The sequence below is a fragment of the Poromitra crassiceps genome, assembly GCF_964638095.1.
Source record: "Poromitra crassiceps genome assembly, chromosome: 7".
Classification (NCBI taxonomy): domain Eukaryota; kingdom Metazoa; phylum Chordata; class Actinopteri; order Beryciformes; family Melamphaidae; genus Poromitra; species Poromitra crassiceps.
The window spans coordinates 2,368,545-2,383,403 of NC_139628.1; the positions used below are offsets into that span (position 1 = coordinate 2,368,545).

The following is a 14,859-nucleotide window of genomic DNA, read 5'->3' on the forward strand; positions in this document are numbered from 1 at the left end:
TTATGAATCATGACATCATCACCGTCTGCGACGTCATCAGTGATCCATGACATCATAGTAGGAACGACGACATAGTAGGAATGATGATATCACAGTAGGAATGATGACATCATCCTAACAGTACCCCCCCCTCTACGGACGCCTCAGCAGGAGGTTAGATGCAGGTGGTTAGACCCCAAAGGGGGTGTAGGAGAGTGAGGTGCTCTTCAGCAGGTGGTTAGATGCAGGTGGTCAGACCCCAAAGGGGGTGTAGGAGAGTGAGGTGCTCTTCAGCAGGTGGTTAGATGCAGGTGGTTAGCCCCCAAAGGGGGTGTAGGACAGTGAGGTGCTCTTCAGCAGGTGGTTAGATGCAGGTGGTCAGACCCCAAAGGGGGTGTAAGACGGTGGAGGGGCTCCTCCCTAATACTGGATATCGAAGCCATAGATAGACCGACACGTAGACAGAAATTCTGCAGAGTCCGGTGGATCCTCTGGAGTCGGCCATCCCCCGGGGCACGATCCAAATATGGGAGACTGGAGACCATCAAAAGGGTCAATGTCACGGTCCGGCGGCCCCCACCAAGAACTGTGCCTCTGACGCAACACTTCAAACTCTGCGGGCTCCGAAGGTGGAGTCTCAGAGGACGCTCCAAACTTGGAAGGAGCCAAAGGGACTGCAGGGGGGGGTGTCGCAAGCTCAGAGAGCGGGGCTCCAGAAGGCTCCGCACAATCCAAAGGCTGAGCCCCAACCAATGCCGCCATCTCCGAAGGCAGAGCCACAGGGGGCTCTGACTCAGCGAGGTCTGCCCTCCCGACCTGTAGTTTGGGCAGGACACCCACCGTCTCCTTCTTTGAACGCCTCTTCTTTGCTCCTGGCCGAGGGCTGACGACACTACGGGGACCTCCCAGCATCAAGCTGGAACCTACGTGTGGGTCAAGAACTGGAATTGGCTGCTGCTGAGGTACGGGTTCAGACTCCGCGGGGGGAAGGTCCACAGGTTGTGCCTCAGGGTCAGCAGACTCGGAGGCCCCCTGCGGGGGGACGGAGCTGATCTGCAGGCAGTGATTCAACTTCTCAATGAGACGATCGACAGTCCTCTCCAAATCCTTAACCCTCTTGGAGACACACTGCCACTCCTGGGTCCAGCAGGGAACGCTGCCCAACCGTACGGGCCTCGGGGCTGGACTCCTAGAGCCTTGACCCGCTGAGAGTCTCACAGGCCGGCGAGTGGTGGACCCACCTACTGGACGCCGGGAGCAGGAGGAGAGGTGATGGCCGGCTCGACCACAGTACCGGCAGCTCCGGGTGTCCAAACGGCGCTGCCTCTCCTCTGGTGTGACGCGAACCCTGCCGGTCTGATCACGGTACAGATGGTTGTTGGTGTTCAGATGTGGCTGCCTCCGCTTTGGGATGACACTAACTCCCCCCCAGAGTATGCGCTTAGGCGGCCGAGCGGCAGGGCTAGAAGCAACGGCCGCTGTAGCTGGGGGGGTAGCAGGTCTGGAAACCTCCGGAACGACAGTGCGCTCGGGAGCTGGGGCATGAGGAGCGGAAGACTGCGGAATGACACCCTCTGGAGGATTCAGTCCGTTGAGACAATCCAGCCGGTTAACCAGGAGGGCACACCGATCCTGGGCAGTGGAACCAGATTCTGGACTGTGCCAACCAGGAGGGCGTGCCGATCATCGGCCCAGGAAGCCTGGCCTCTCGGGACCTTCCTCCTTGATTAGGGTACCCGCTAAATCCATTTCCGAGTGGTTCATACTGTCAGGCATGGCTGTGAGAAATGTGGATCTATTCGCGGGTAGTTGATGGCCAAGGCAAACTTGGTAAGTGAAATCTCGAGAAGTAGGGAAGTTGTGGAACTTGATAGCTGGGTCTGCAAGGTTCGAGGTTGGGAACGGTTGCAGAGGTTGACGTGATCTTAGTTTATGAACCACTGCTGAGGGCCTGCAGAAACGGGTCTTTATAGATCCCGAATATGACATCACCTGTGTTATGACATCACCAGCGAGGCCATCCGAAAGGCATGATTGAGACACTTATGAATCATGACATCATCACCGTCTGCGACGTCATCAGTGATCCATGACATCATAGTAGGAACGACGACATCTAGTAGGAATGATGATATCACAGTAGGAATGATGACATCATCCTAACATGTTCACCAATGGCCACAGTTGTGAATAATTCTACGCCTAAAAGGCGTGGTTAACTCATTGAGTGCCAATGACGACTATAGTCGTCAATTCAAATAGTAACGTTGAGTGCCAATGACGACTAAAGTCGTCAATTGCGTTTTTTGACGGTGGGACGTGGATCAAAGCCTGATCCATCTCCTGTGAAAGTATGGTGGATGTTGAATGTGTAAAAGCTATTTTACGGACCCATTAGGTGGCGACAGTGCTCTCCAGATTAGAGAAAGGCGAGGAAAAAACAGAGAAGAAGTCATGGGGAAACGGAAATCGCATCGGTATGCATCGATATGCATGAAGCATAACGTAAGCTGTGCTTGCAGCAGCCAATCTGCTGCCACAATTGAGCCCCTCCGTGTCCGCTGCGATAGCCCATCCGCATGATTAGTTGTGGAGTTGTTATTATTCTCAACTGGAAGCGATGGGAGCCGGTGACAAAGCTGTAAAAAAGCTGGATGTAGCGCACGCTCTGAAACTCTGGCACTGGGAGCATCCGTTTTCCAAAAGTGGCTGGCACTCAATGAGTTAAATGGTTAAGGCCGGGTTTAGCGCTGAGGGGAAAATAGGAACTGCGCCTCACCTTGCCCACTAATAGCGCTGTGCCTGGCGTTAAATGCTATTTTAAGGCCAGGGGGAAGATAGGGCCCCATATCTCTGTCTGCAGCTGGCGTACTGACAAAGCTAATTTGCTAGGACAACTAGAGTAACATAAACTAACCAGTGAAACGCTTCAGACACAATTCAAGACTTACATGTGTAACAGAAATAAAGCAGCTCTGTCTGTCTGAAAGCCCTCCCGGCTCTCTGGCGAGTAACGCTGGTCCGGGTTAACGCTGCTCAGTTTGACCCTGTGCTTTGTTGGGGTCCCGTAGCTCGTTTAGCCTTTATAGAGCTAGTGCTGGGCACCCATGCGTGCGTCCGCTCCCCGGGCTTTGGTGACGGGAGTCTGGGTCTGCCGTGTTGCAGCGGCCCGGGCAACGGAAACTTCAACCTGAACAATCTGTGAGCCTCCCGCAGCTCCAGCCGGGGGTCGCGTGCTGCTCCGTCTTAACTCTTTTATGATACTTATAGGCTTCTTGTTTTGGTGCAGAAGGTCAAACTATTACCTACCACTATTTACCATACTACTGTATTCACACACTTTAATCTCTGAAAATGGAAACTGCCTCTTATCGTGCGTTCCTTTATCGCAAGATAACTGGGATGTTGAGGCTAAATGACATCACATCCGTTTTGTTAGCGTTCCATTTGCAGAAAACTTGAGCTGGGAAGTTCACTGTTCATTGGTCAGATCCAGTTGCTAGCCAGGCAATAACAATTGACAACATGGCATTTCGCAGCATTTTGCACATACAAACACTGCAGCCTCATGTCCACACAGATAGAAGTTAGGCAGTGCTGTGTGTACAGTTGATTTAATGAGACACAAACAAAACAGAAGTGCTAAACAATATTACTACAATTACTACTACTGTTGTTGCGCGGCGCAGCCATCTTGGATTTTTGAGGTTGGGGCTGCTAAGGCTCCTACAAGTTTGGAATGGGAAATACCAGCTCTGATGACGTCACCGCCCAGCTCATGACCTTTGAAGTCGTAAGATTACCAGTCCCCAGTTATAAAGGAATGCACGATTAGGGCTGGGCAATATGCTTGAAATCATTATCACAATAATCACGATTATTATTATTTTTGGTATAGATATTTATATCAAATTTAAATGAATAGCAATGTTGGGTGTGATGTCAAATAAAATAGAAATATTCAAATAATATTCCATAAAAATTAGATACAATTCCATTTTATCAAGTAAAGTGAGTGAAATTTCCTTGTTATCATCAATTTAGACCGCAGAATTGTGTGTCACGATATCCCAAAATCACAATATCATCACGATATGATTCCACTGAAAGATGATAAACGATAAATATCACCCAGCCCTACTGCCTCTGTTTTGGTATTGTTTTCTGGGAAGGAGGCGGAGCGTTAGGGTTAGGGATTGACGCTGAGCATCAATCTTATGTCAGAGTATGCGTGGGGTCTTGAAAAGTATTAAAAGTTGATAAATTAATTTAGGGAAAATTAAGACCCAAAAAAAGTATAAAAAATTCTTAATTGCCATTTGAGAGCCCAGCGAGCATTTTTAGGTTGAAAAGACATTTAAAAAACGTTTAGGGTCAACGTTTTAAAAACGTGCAAGAAAGGTTCAAGAGTGAAAGTTTTTTCACCGACGACGTTCACATTTAGACCATATTTCACCAGGATCTTAAATTAATAATTCAGCACCGCACACGGGATTCGAAGTTCTCCAACGTTCAAGCCACAGCGGTCTACCAGACTGAGCTATACATTTACTTACAATATCTAGGGAGCCGGGCACATATGGGCTCTATTTCCCCACAGGCCTTATCCACAGAAACTGGCCTTAAATGCAAAGAAACGCGCCTTGCGCCTGCCTCGGGAAGATAGCAACATGGTTTTAGCCCACGAAATGCGCTGTAGGCCAAACAGGCGTGGCGCAGTGCCAGAATAGGCCAGAATGGGCGTTTCGGCCTTAAATACTGGCCTAACGATATCTTCCCCCCTGGCGTTAATTTAGCGCTTTGCGCTTTTGAAAACCAGGCTTATTCAGTGCGCCGCGGATATTCCAAGCACAGCTTCTGCTCTGCTGATCTCAGTTTGTCCTCCTCTCTCTCTCTCTCACTCCCTCGCTCAGACAGGCACAAGTCCGTAGTATAACAACATGACAGTTTTTTATATCATGACAGTTTTGAGGCCGTGACATTCAGAGGCTGTTGCATCATCCTACCTGTGCAGTGGGGAAGAAGAAAAGGCGAGAGAAAACAAGATCATTCTGCCCAAACAAATGTTCACTGCCTGGCTTTCACAAATGTGAAATCTCCCAGCATGCATTGGGCTAATCCATTTCAGACTAGAGCAGAATAGGACAGGCCAGACTAGGCTGTAGATTAGCTAGATCCCCTATGTCCCAGTTAGCTCTGGTTAATGTCTAGAGTAGTCAGTTTGTCTGATCCCCCCCCCACCCGCTCTCTTTCTCTTTCCCCCTTCCCCTGCTCCTTCCCCACTTCTCCCTTCCTGTTCTCTCCTCTCCCACATTTCCCATTCCCCCCCACCTCCTCTCTTTCCATGCTCTCCTCCCCCACATCCCACTGCTCTCCCCCCTCCCTTCTCCTGCTCTCTCCTCTTTCTCCCCTCCTCTGCTCCTTCTTCTCCTCTTCTCCCCAATTTTCCCCATTCCCTGTCACTTCATGCTCTCCCCTCTCTCACATTCCCCCTGCTCTCCCTCCCCTGCACACTCCCACCTCTCCTTCTCTGTTCACTTCTCCCCCACATTTCCCATTTTCTCCCCACCTCCTCCCTCTCCCTGCCCTCTCCTCCCCCACATCCCCCCGCTCTCCCTCCCTCCTCCTCTCTCCTGCTCTCTCCTCTTCCCCCTTCCCCCACTACTCTAAAGCATAGTACACATTCTATTCCAAAGCATGGCACCCATTCTATCCCCTCCCACTATTCCGCCACTATTTAAAACATGGCACCCATTCTACCCTAAAGTGAGGCACCCATAAGCTCTATATGTGAACATGTGTTTATTTGGCAAAGGGACTCACTACTAGATAGATAGATAGATAGATAGATAGATAGATAGATAGATAGAGTACGTTATTCATCCCCGAGGGGAAATTCTGGCGTTACAGCAGCAGTAGCATCAATGACAGCAACAAGAGCATCAATGACAAGAGCATCAATGACATTAAACAATTAAACAATAAAAAAAAAAAAGTTACACAAATAAAAAAGTTACACAAACTAAAGGCTTACTAAAGGCTTGCAGCCAATTAAATTAAGCATAGTTTGGTTGCTAAGAAATCGACATATGTCCGTTTGCAAGATGTGTGTCTATATTTCTCTATCATATAATTGTTCGATGTGTTATTATTACTACTGTAATTTGTTACTGTTGTGTCAGCTAGCCCTCCTTTCCCTGTTCTCTCCATATAGTCTCCCATACTCCTCTATACTCCCATACTCTTCCATACGCTTTCTCCTCTCCCACATTTCCCATTCTCCTCCCACCTCCTCCCTCCCCCTGCTCTCTTCTCCCCCACACACACCCCCGCCCCCCCTTTCCCCTCTCCTGCTCTCTCCTCTTGCTCCTTCCCCACCTCCTATACCCTCCAACATTTCCCATTCCCTCCCCACCCCATCACTCTCTCACATTCCCCCTGCTCTCCTCCCTTCTCCTGCTCTCTCCTCTGCTCTATCCTTCATTTCTATATTTTCTATATTTCTCTATCAATTGTTTAAAATGTTATCTTTATTCTGTAATTTGCTACTGTTGTGTCAGCTAGAATTAACTAGACATATTTTCTGCGAAGCCCTCTGAGACATGCTTGTGAATTAGGGCTATATAAATAAACTTGACTTGACTTGACTTGACTTGATAATAAATAGCAACCAAATGAGCCGAAATAGATAGAAAGGTAGATCTAAATAATGTGTAATGTTAACACAACCTGCAATTGTAGAACATTTCAATATTGGACCAAAAAAACACAACCCTATGTGAAACATATATGTCATCTTGGGCCTATATCCATGCAGATTTAACGTGATTTAGATGAGTGACAGCGTAACGCGGTTCTACTGTCATGTCCTACTGTGATGTCCACTCCAATAAATTGGCCCTACTTCACATTTAGTTTTACAATAAAAACACATTTCTGCAATGACTTTACATAATGTGCATCATCCTACCTGCAGCAGGGGAGAGAAAACGATATCATTCTGGACAAACTTTCACCAATCTAATCTCATAATTTTTTCTAGCCAATGCGTTTAGAACATTCTTTTCACTTTGATCTTGCTATAGTGTAGCGTATTTACATGCTTGCAGTATTTAAACTGCAGTTAGATTGGTTTGAGAAGCATAATAATATGGAATAATAGCCTATATATGGAGACAGACAGACGGGATGAAGGGAGGTGGGGAGCAGAGCGCTTGGCTTGTCTGGTTTTACTGGATTGCTCCGTGGAATTGGAGCTTAAAAGGCAAGCTTGTGACTTGTTTACTGCACTTCCCCAATGAGCAGACTGTGCATAATTTACGCTTAAAAGGCGTGGTTGTAATGCTTAAGGCTGCGTGTAGCGCCGACACCAAGATATCAAGTGGGCTGGTCCACGCCCACTGATCTGCGCTGCGCTGGGCGCTCAGCGCAGTTCATAGGCTGATGCAACGATAGGGGCCATATACTCTATCTCGCACGTGTGTGTGTGAGCGTCTATAGGCTGTACGGCTTCAGAGGTTAACTTCATTTAACACCAGCAACTCAGGGGGTACACAGAGCCTATACAGTCTGTTACAATAACATAGCGTGCCCAGAGCACCTCGTTCCGCACTTGGTGCAGACTTGCTTTGGTCTAGTCAGTCACAGCTAGTAGCTAGCGACTAAGTACTTGCGCATGCGCGTTGCTGCAGGAACTCAATTCATTATTTTATAGTATTGCGCTAAACTATTAACCATAGTTGTGTCCTGGAAGCTTTTTTGCTGGCACCACATAGCCTATATAGTCCCATATTTATGATATTTCATGTGACATAAAATGCGTTGAAATGTAGTTTTCGTGTAGACCAGATTTCAACTCTCAGTTACACAATAAAATGGACAAATGCTAATTCACACACTATCAATATTGTCTCTATTCCAAGCTACAACAAATGTTTTAACAATATGATGAACCAAATTGTGTTTTTTTACACGTTGACGTTGTAACATTTTAGCCGGTTGAAAAGAGGGTGAAATTAGGTCTTAGACGTTCAAACCCAATATCACCCAGATTTAAACTGAAAATCAACGTTGAAAAAACGTTTTGTGCTCGCTGGGAGGTATTAAATGAAAATGAAATGACTATATGATATCTTCTCATATCGATCGTAGACCCCTGAATTGATTCAATATCGTATCGTGGCAGACTTTGTGATATCAGAGAATATCGTATCGTTGTCCAAAGAATCTATATAATATTGTATTCTGATGAAACTTGTGATTTACACGACTAACGTTGATGTGAGGAAAGTGGCGTTGAGGTCATAAAATATATTGAAAGGGTCTTAAAAAGGTTTTAAAAGGTATTGAATTTAACTTCAGCATCCCTGCATATACCCTGAAATTGTTCCTTCAAGGGAAAATAAAAACACAATAAAATCCAATAACAGCACAATCATAGGGCATCATCATCATCATCATCATCATCATCATCATCAGTATAAACTGTAAATGGGAGCTGGGGCTCTGTCTGTTTGTTTGTTTCTCTGTTTGTTTGTTTCTCTGTCCCACTGTGATTGTCCCACTGTGATGTCATAAATTCCACTGTGACATCATCCGGGATGTCATAAATCCCACTGTGACATCCCACTGTGACATCATCAGTGATGTCACACACACACGCGCCAATAGAGCAGGCTCGGCCACGCAGCAGCCGAGCTGCGGGCGAGGCCGCACAGCGGCCAAGCTGCGTATGCGAGCTGCAGGGCCAGCTCAGCGAGCTGCAGGGTGGGCGAGCCTAGGAATCGAGCGTGTGTAGCGCACGAGATACCAAGTAATGTATATATATAAATGCAATCTAATACAGCATGTCATGTATGGGCAGCTCCAAACCAGAGATGTGGACTTGGTGACTTGGACTCAAAATGTCTCAAGTCACTGTTTTGATGATTTGCAAGTTGTAACTTGACTTAACAAAGAATACATTACTTGAGACTCTACTTGAAAGTTTAAGACTCGTGACTTGACTTGACTTGAGACATGATGACTCGGATGACTTGTGTTCAGTTCAGTTTAAATATAAAATATTAAAATGTTTAATATTGTCAAGTGTGTGTGTAACGTTCTGGTATGCGATTGCACACTGGGAATGCCATTGTCATGATTGGATGACTCAGTCATGCTCCTCCTTATGGCATTGTCATGATTGGATGACTGGCTGTCAGTCGTGCTCCTCGCTATGGCAACATGAAACAGTCAGGCTCCTGGACCTTTTTTTGTCTGTTTTTTCAAGCAGATTGCATTCGTAGTTAGTTGTCATTACTCATGTCGTTACCGTAACACCCTCCCACTCTAGCATTAGACTATTTCTTATTTCTTATTATAATCTTATTATAATAATTGTAACACAAATTAAATTCATTGTCATACTTTTTGAACAAGTTAGATAAATTGGCCAATAATATCACTGTTAGATAGATAGGTACTAATACAATACCCATGTATTTTCTCTTTAAGGAAGTTAAGACTGCAGTATCTTTGGGTGGGGGTGGGGGGGGGGGTCAAGTTACTTGACTTGCCTTGAGGACTCGACTTGACTTCACATAACCTGTGACTTGACTTAACTTCCCCAAAACAAAATTACTTTTGGACTTACTTGAGACTTGGACCAAAGTAACTTGGTCCCATGTCTGCTACAAACTACAGCGACAGTTTATCTTTTTAGTTAGAGTTTCCTAACAGTGTGCAGCTCTCATGTCTCTCTGGTCCCTTACTGACGGTTTCATGTTATCAAAGATATTCAACATGAGAAGATATGAATCTGTCTGTCCTCACAAACATCTAGGATGATAACATGTCAAAAAATGACTCGTCTACATAGATTGTTGACTAATGTGTACTAACAGGCATATTTTGCAGTGTAGTATTTACTCGGACACAAATTAATCAAAACGTGTCTAAAACCAAAGTGAGAGACAGTATTAAGTATTATAAAGATACAGTATTACTGATACAGAGTTATTATTCTCTTCTAGTGATGATGAGGATTGTCCTGATGGGGGAAACTGGTGCTGGGAAAAGCAGCACAGGAAACACCATATTTAGAGAGACTGTATTCCAAACAAGTGGTTCTCCGATCTCCGGAACAAGTCAATGTCAAACAGAGACCAGATCTGTCGAGGGAAGAAGCGTCACTTTGATCGACACTCCTGGATTATTTGACACAGCCAAGTCTGAGGAGCAGCTGAAGCCTGAGATAGTGAGGTGTATCATAGAGTGTGCTCCTGGGCCTCATGCTTTCCTCATTGTGCTGAAGGTGGAGAAATACACATGTAAGAAGACAGAAGTCATCAGGAAAATGTATCAACACTTGTCGGAAGAAACTTTCAGATGTGCTGCAGTTCTCTTCACCCATGGTGACCAGCTCCATCCAAAAATGAAAATTCAGCAGTTTGTCAGAAACAGCAAATGCCTGAGTGATCTTGTGGAGAAGTGTGGTGGCCGGTGTCACGTCATTGATAATATATACTGGAACGACACCCCACAGGGGAACTACAGGAGCAACCAGTTCCAGGTGGCAGAGCTTCTCCACACAGTAGATGAGATAGTTGAGGAAAACTACACCATGCTGCAACCAGCAGAGAAAGTGATACAAATGGAGGCAGAGCGGAATAAGCAGTTAGAGGAAGAGGCCAGAGTCAGGGCTGAAACCAGTAAAACCCATTTTTTTAAAGGAGGTGATGCAACAGGAACATTTTGCGGACCATCCCTCCCATCCCAAGTGGTGCTCGGTGCAGGATCCAAAGCTTCTGGGCTCCTCACCCCTGGAGCTCGGAAGGGGTGGAGCCGGGGCTCTCGCTCCTTCCCTCCCGAGCTAGCCTCTCCACCATCAAGCCACCAGGAAGCACCTGACATGCCTTTGTTACTTGCAAAATGTAGGTTACCTGTTACTTTGTCCATAATAGCAGCCCTGTAGTCTGTAATCTAACGTGCTACCACTATCACAAATGTAGTTCTACAACAGCAACATATATGCAATACTACCATATGTTACTACTTTCAAATATTACAATGTATTATTTCATAAATTTATAATTGTTGTTAATTTGACAATATATCTTAACAAGGGCCTTCAAGAAGCTGTACCTCTTGTGGCGGTGTTATGGTAATATTTCTTTCTCTTTTTTGTACAAAATGGTTGATGCAACAACAATAACTCAACTGATTATCAAAAATGCATTGTCTTCTGACACAGAACTCCAGTGACTGGACTGAAGTTGAAGCTGAAGTCACCAGTGGGAAGGGAGTCCCAACCTATACGTAAACATCTCACAGCATACAGAAATCATGGACAATTGAGTAGTAATATATCTTGCAAATTTTCTGACAAAAGTAAAATTGAGATCCATTGTGTTTCTCACTGTCAGTATTGGATTTTGGTGATATCTCATTTTGTGCCAAATAAAAACAAGGCAGATGTTTACTGTTTACTGTGTATTTAACACAGTATTTCAGTGCAGTAAGATCCAAACTTTATTTATTTTCCCTTTCACAACCTTAGCCTACAGTCTAAAGCAGGTCGCTTTGAATGCAGTGTGTCTGGCCTGCGCTGGGTTTGTCAGGAAAATGTCAGCATCCAGTACCAGTTTGCCTCTTGGGAGGAGCACATGAAGAGGCTGGAATGCTTACATTACACGCCAGGGGGCTCCCTACTGGACATCACAGTCATTGCTGGAAAGTTAGATGAAGTTCATCTGCCACACTGGATCTGTTTAGGTAAGTGGACATACAATGAAAAAGATATACAAAAAATAAATGAATACATTAGTGTTTTACAGCATGTGTAATACAGAGGGCTCCATCAATGTATTTATACAAATTCTGTATAAATAAGTTGATGCAGCACTTTTGTCCTCACTAAATGAGTGTGATTGTGTCGTGTGCAGATCACAACCCCACAATTTCAGACATGTTTGCAGTTCTACACATACATACTGATGGAGATGTTGTGGAACAAGTGTCTGAAGTCACGTCATTCCACGTGAAGATATCCCACCCAAACTTCTCTCTATGGGGAGTCATCATGGCAGCTCTATTTCCAGTGAAAGTGCACTGCAACGTCTTAATTTATAAGGCCAACAAAGCAATGAACAACTTATCCCTCACACTACATGTTTATCTGATCCCAGATGATCATACAAAGTTACAGGTAACAAAAGGTTATTTCAATTGGTATAATAATCAATACAATCATAAGATATGAAGACAAATGTATCTGGGAAGACGTCTAGATACTCCATTCTATATTATCTGCAAAGAACACTGTAGTGGCTATTTATCAAAATGTCAAACTAAACTTTAAATAAAACTTACAATAAAGGCCACTGATGCACCATGTCAGTTGGGTTCGTACTCAGGCATCAAGAAGTTCAATGTCCAGTCAAGTTCCATATTTTGGGTTGTTTTATTCTCCATTAGTGCAAAATCAAACAGACAGGTACAGCTGATCCTGCTGCCTCTCTCTTGCTCTGGTAAAAAACCATGTCCCTTCAGTGGTGCATCACCTGACATAAGACACACCCACTACTTTTATACTACCCCACAAGTGCTTCCTGGTGCCCAGTCCCCCTAGTGTCTATAAACATAAAATACAACAAACTAACAAATAATAATGGAATAATCAAACTAATGAAATAGCTCCAACAAACACTAAAACCATACTGTGAAGGTACTTCAAAGAACAGGCAACAATGTTGGCTGCCATAAGCTTGAGGAAAAAATAAATATGCACACATCCAGGAGAGAAACAGGTGCTGGACAAAGAGTCACTATAGATCAGATGTTTTCAAAGTGGGAGGCGGGCCTCCCCAGGGGGGCTCCAAACGGTTTCAGGGGAGGCTGATTGAATGGAAGTGAAAAAATATCCAATTACCGTAGTTATCACATTAGTTATCAAAAGGAGATCACAGGAGACGTCCAGAATCAGAAACAAATGCCTTCAGGCGGACATTTTTATCTATTTGATGTAGTCTGAAGTCAAACAGCAATATCAGGTTATCCTGGATCAAATATTGAGTGTCTGGGATCAAATAGGGGGGGTGTTCCTTTGTCCGAGGGGAGGCCCACAGTGTCAGACTTTGAGAAGCCCTGTTTGTTTTTTTGTCTTGACAAAGTTATGATCGTTATGCTACAAATTGTCGTTTTCTTTTCACAGGTGGTGGAGATGAAGGAAAAATCCTATGGAAACAAAATAATCCCAAAGCCATACCCAAATGCCGCCCTTCAAATGAAGGATTGGTTCATCCTCACAACAGACATGCCCGATGCAAAAATCACTGATGTAAGCTTTTAACTGTCTTTTGTCTGCTATGAGTGAATTGGGGTTCAACATCAAGAAATAGAAGAGACATAGAATTTAAAAAATATATATAAACACAAAAACCTTTTACCAATCACAAACAAATGTGTTCGTACTTCATCATACAAAAGAAAGGAGAAAAAAAACACAACCGTTACAAAACTTCAAAAGTATTTAATTTTGTGTTTGGAGTTTTGCAGTTGTAACCCTGATTGCAGCCTGCAGGACTAGTTTTGAATAAGTAGCCTCCTGTATGTGTACATGCATAATCACTACTACTGTTTTGAATAAATCATGAAAATTATCACTTTCTGAAATATGCACTTTCTCCTCAGCAAACTAGTAGGCCAGTACCCACAAGTTAGACAACAGCTAGCAGCAGGACCACAGCCAGACCCCAATATTTTACAATTAGGACAAACTCCTAATTGAAGCAGGATGCCTGGGGTCCACTCCTGCCACAGAAAAACTTTCCTGTAATTTGTCACTGTGATGGAGCATGGCAACAAGTCTAAAACTCCTAATTTTCCCTCAATATTTCCTCCACAGAAATTGCAGCTTACTGAAAGGAACACACCAAATTACTATGAGGTGTTCATTGCAAATGCAAATGCAGAGACTGACTTCACACTCACACTGGAAAGTGCAGAGCAGATGAAGGAAAGACACGTTGTATGGACATGTACAATTCGAGGAGGTCAGATGTTGAAATAATTTTACACTGATTTGTCTACAATATGTATGTATCACCTTAATATTATTGAGCTAGGTTAGCATTGTTGGTGAAGAAAATGACTTCATTGTGAATGTACTCAAAAGTATGCCAACTAAATATAAGTATTTATTTCATTCTGCCTTTTATTCCAGATGAGTACCAAAATGAAAACACTGACCAGAGACAAGGTAAGAAAAGTTGATGAAGGATGGATATGTCAGTGTTTTCTTTTAAAATAATAATTTAACAATTTTGTTTAGATGGAATTCACTTTGAATCCAATAAATTGAATCTAACAAACTCAAAATCAAAGTTCCAAAGATCTTGGCAACTAACAGTTCAGACCCTGTGGAAACCTAGCCTGGTAAACCAGCCCGTCACGTGAACTCACATTTCATTTGGTTAAATGAAATATGAGTTCACGTGACGGGCTGGTTTACCAGGCTAGTGGAAACCCACTGCTTACGAATTTAGATCGTTTTAACTTGCTAATATCATTACAACTTGGATTACTCAGTGTCTGTCCCCCCCACCCCCCTATTGCTTATTTTCCATGAATGCCTCAGACCAACATTTTGTGGATCGCCATCGGACAGCTCTGATTCAGAGAGTGACCAATCCAGCACCCATCTTGGACAGGCTCAAGGACCAGAGGTTAATCTCAGAGGAGAGCTATGATACTGTGAGAACTGAAAGAACCACCCAAGACCAGATGAGGACCATGTTCAAGCTCCTCAGGTCAGCAGGCACGACAGGCAAAGATGTTCTCTGTGAAATCTTGAGGGAGCTGAATGAAAAGCTCATGTCTGAGCTTGAGCATCTGGACTGA

The 14,859-nt window shown here is 44.3% G+C and overlaps 1 protein-coding gene across 1 annotated transcript; it reads left to right on the forward strand.

The window, feature by feature from the left end:
- Positions 1–10,393: 10,393 nt before the first annotated feature.
- Positions 10,394–14,859, forward strand: LOC310780276 (NACHT, LRR and PYD domains-containing protein 1 homolog; the record flags this gene model as incomplete). The annotated part of the gene is made up of 7 exons (XM_083640837.1): positions 10,394–10,654; positions 11,580–11,733; positions 11,904–12,166; positions 13,172–13,297; positions 13,865–14,012; positions 14,183–14,218; positions 14,597–14,859. 7 exons carry the CDS (start codon positions 10,394–10,396, stop codon positions 14,857–14,859), a joined length of 1,251 nt encoding a protein of 416 aa, XP_083496963.1.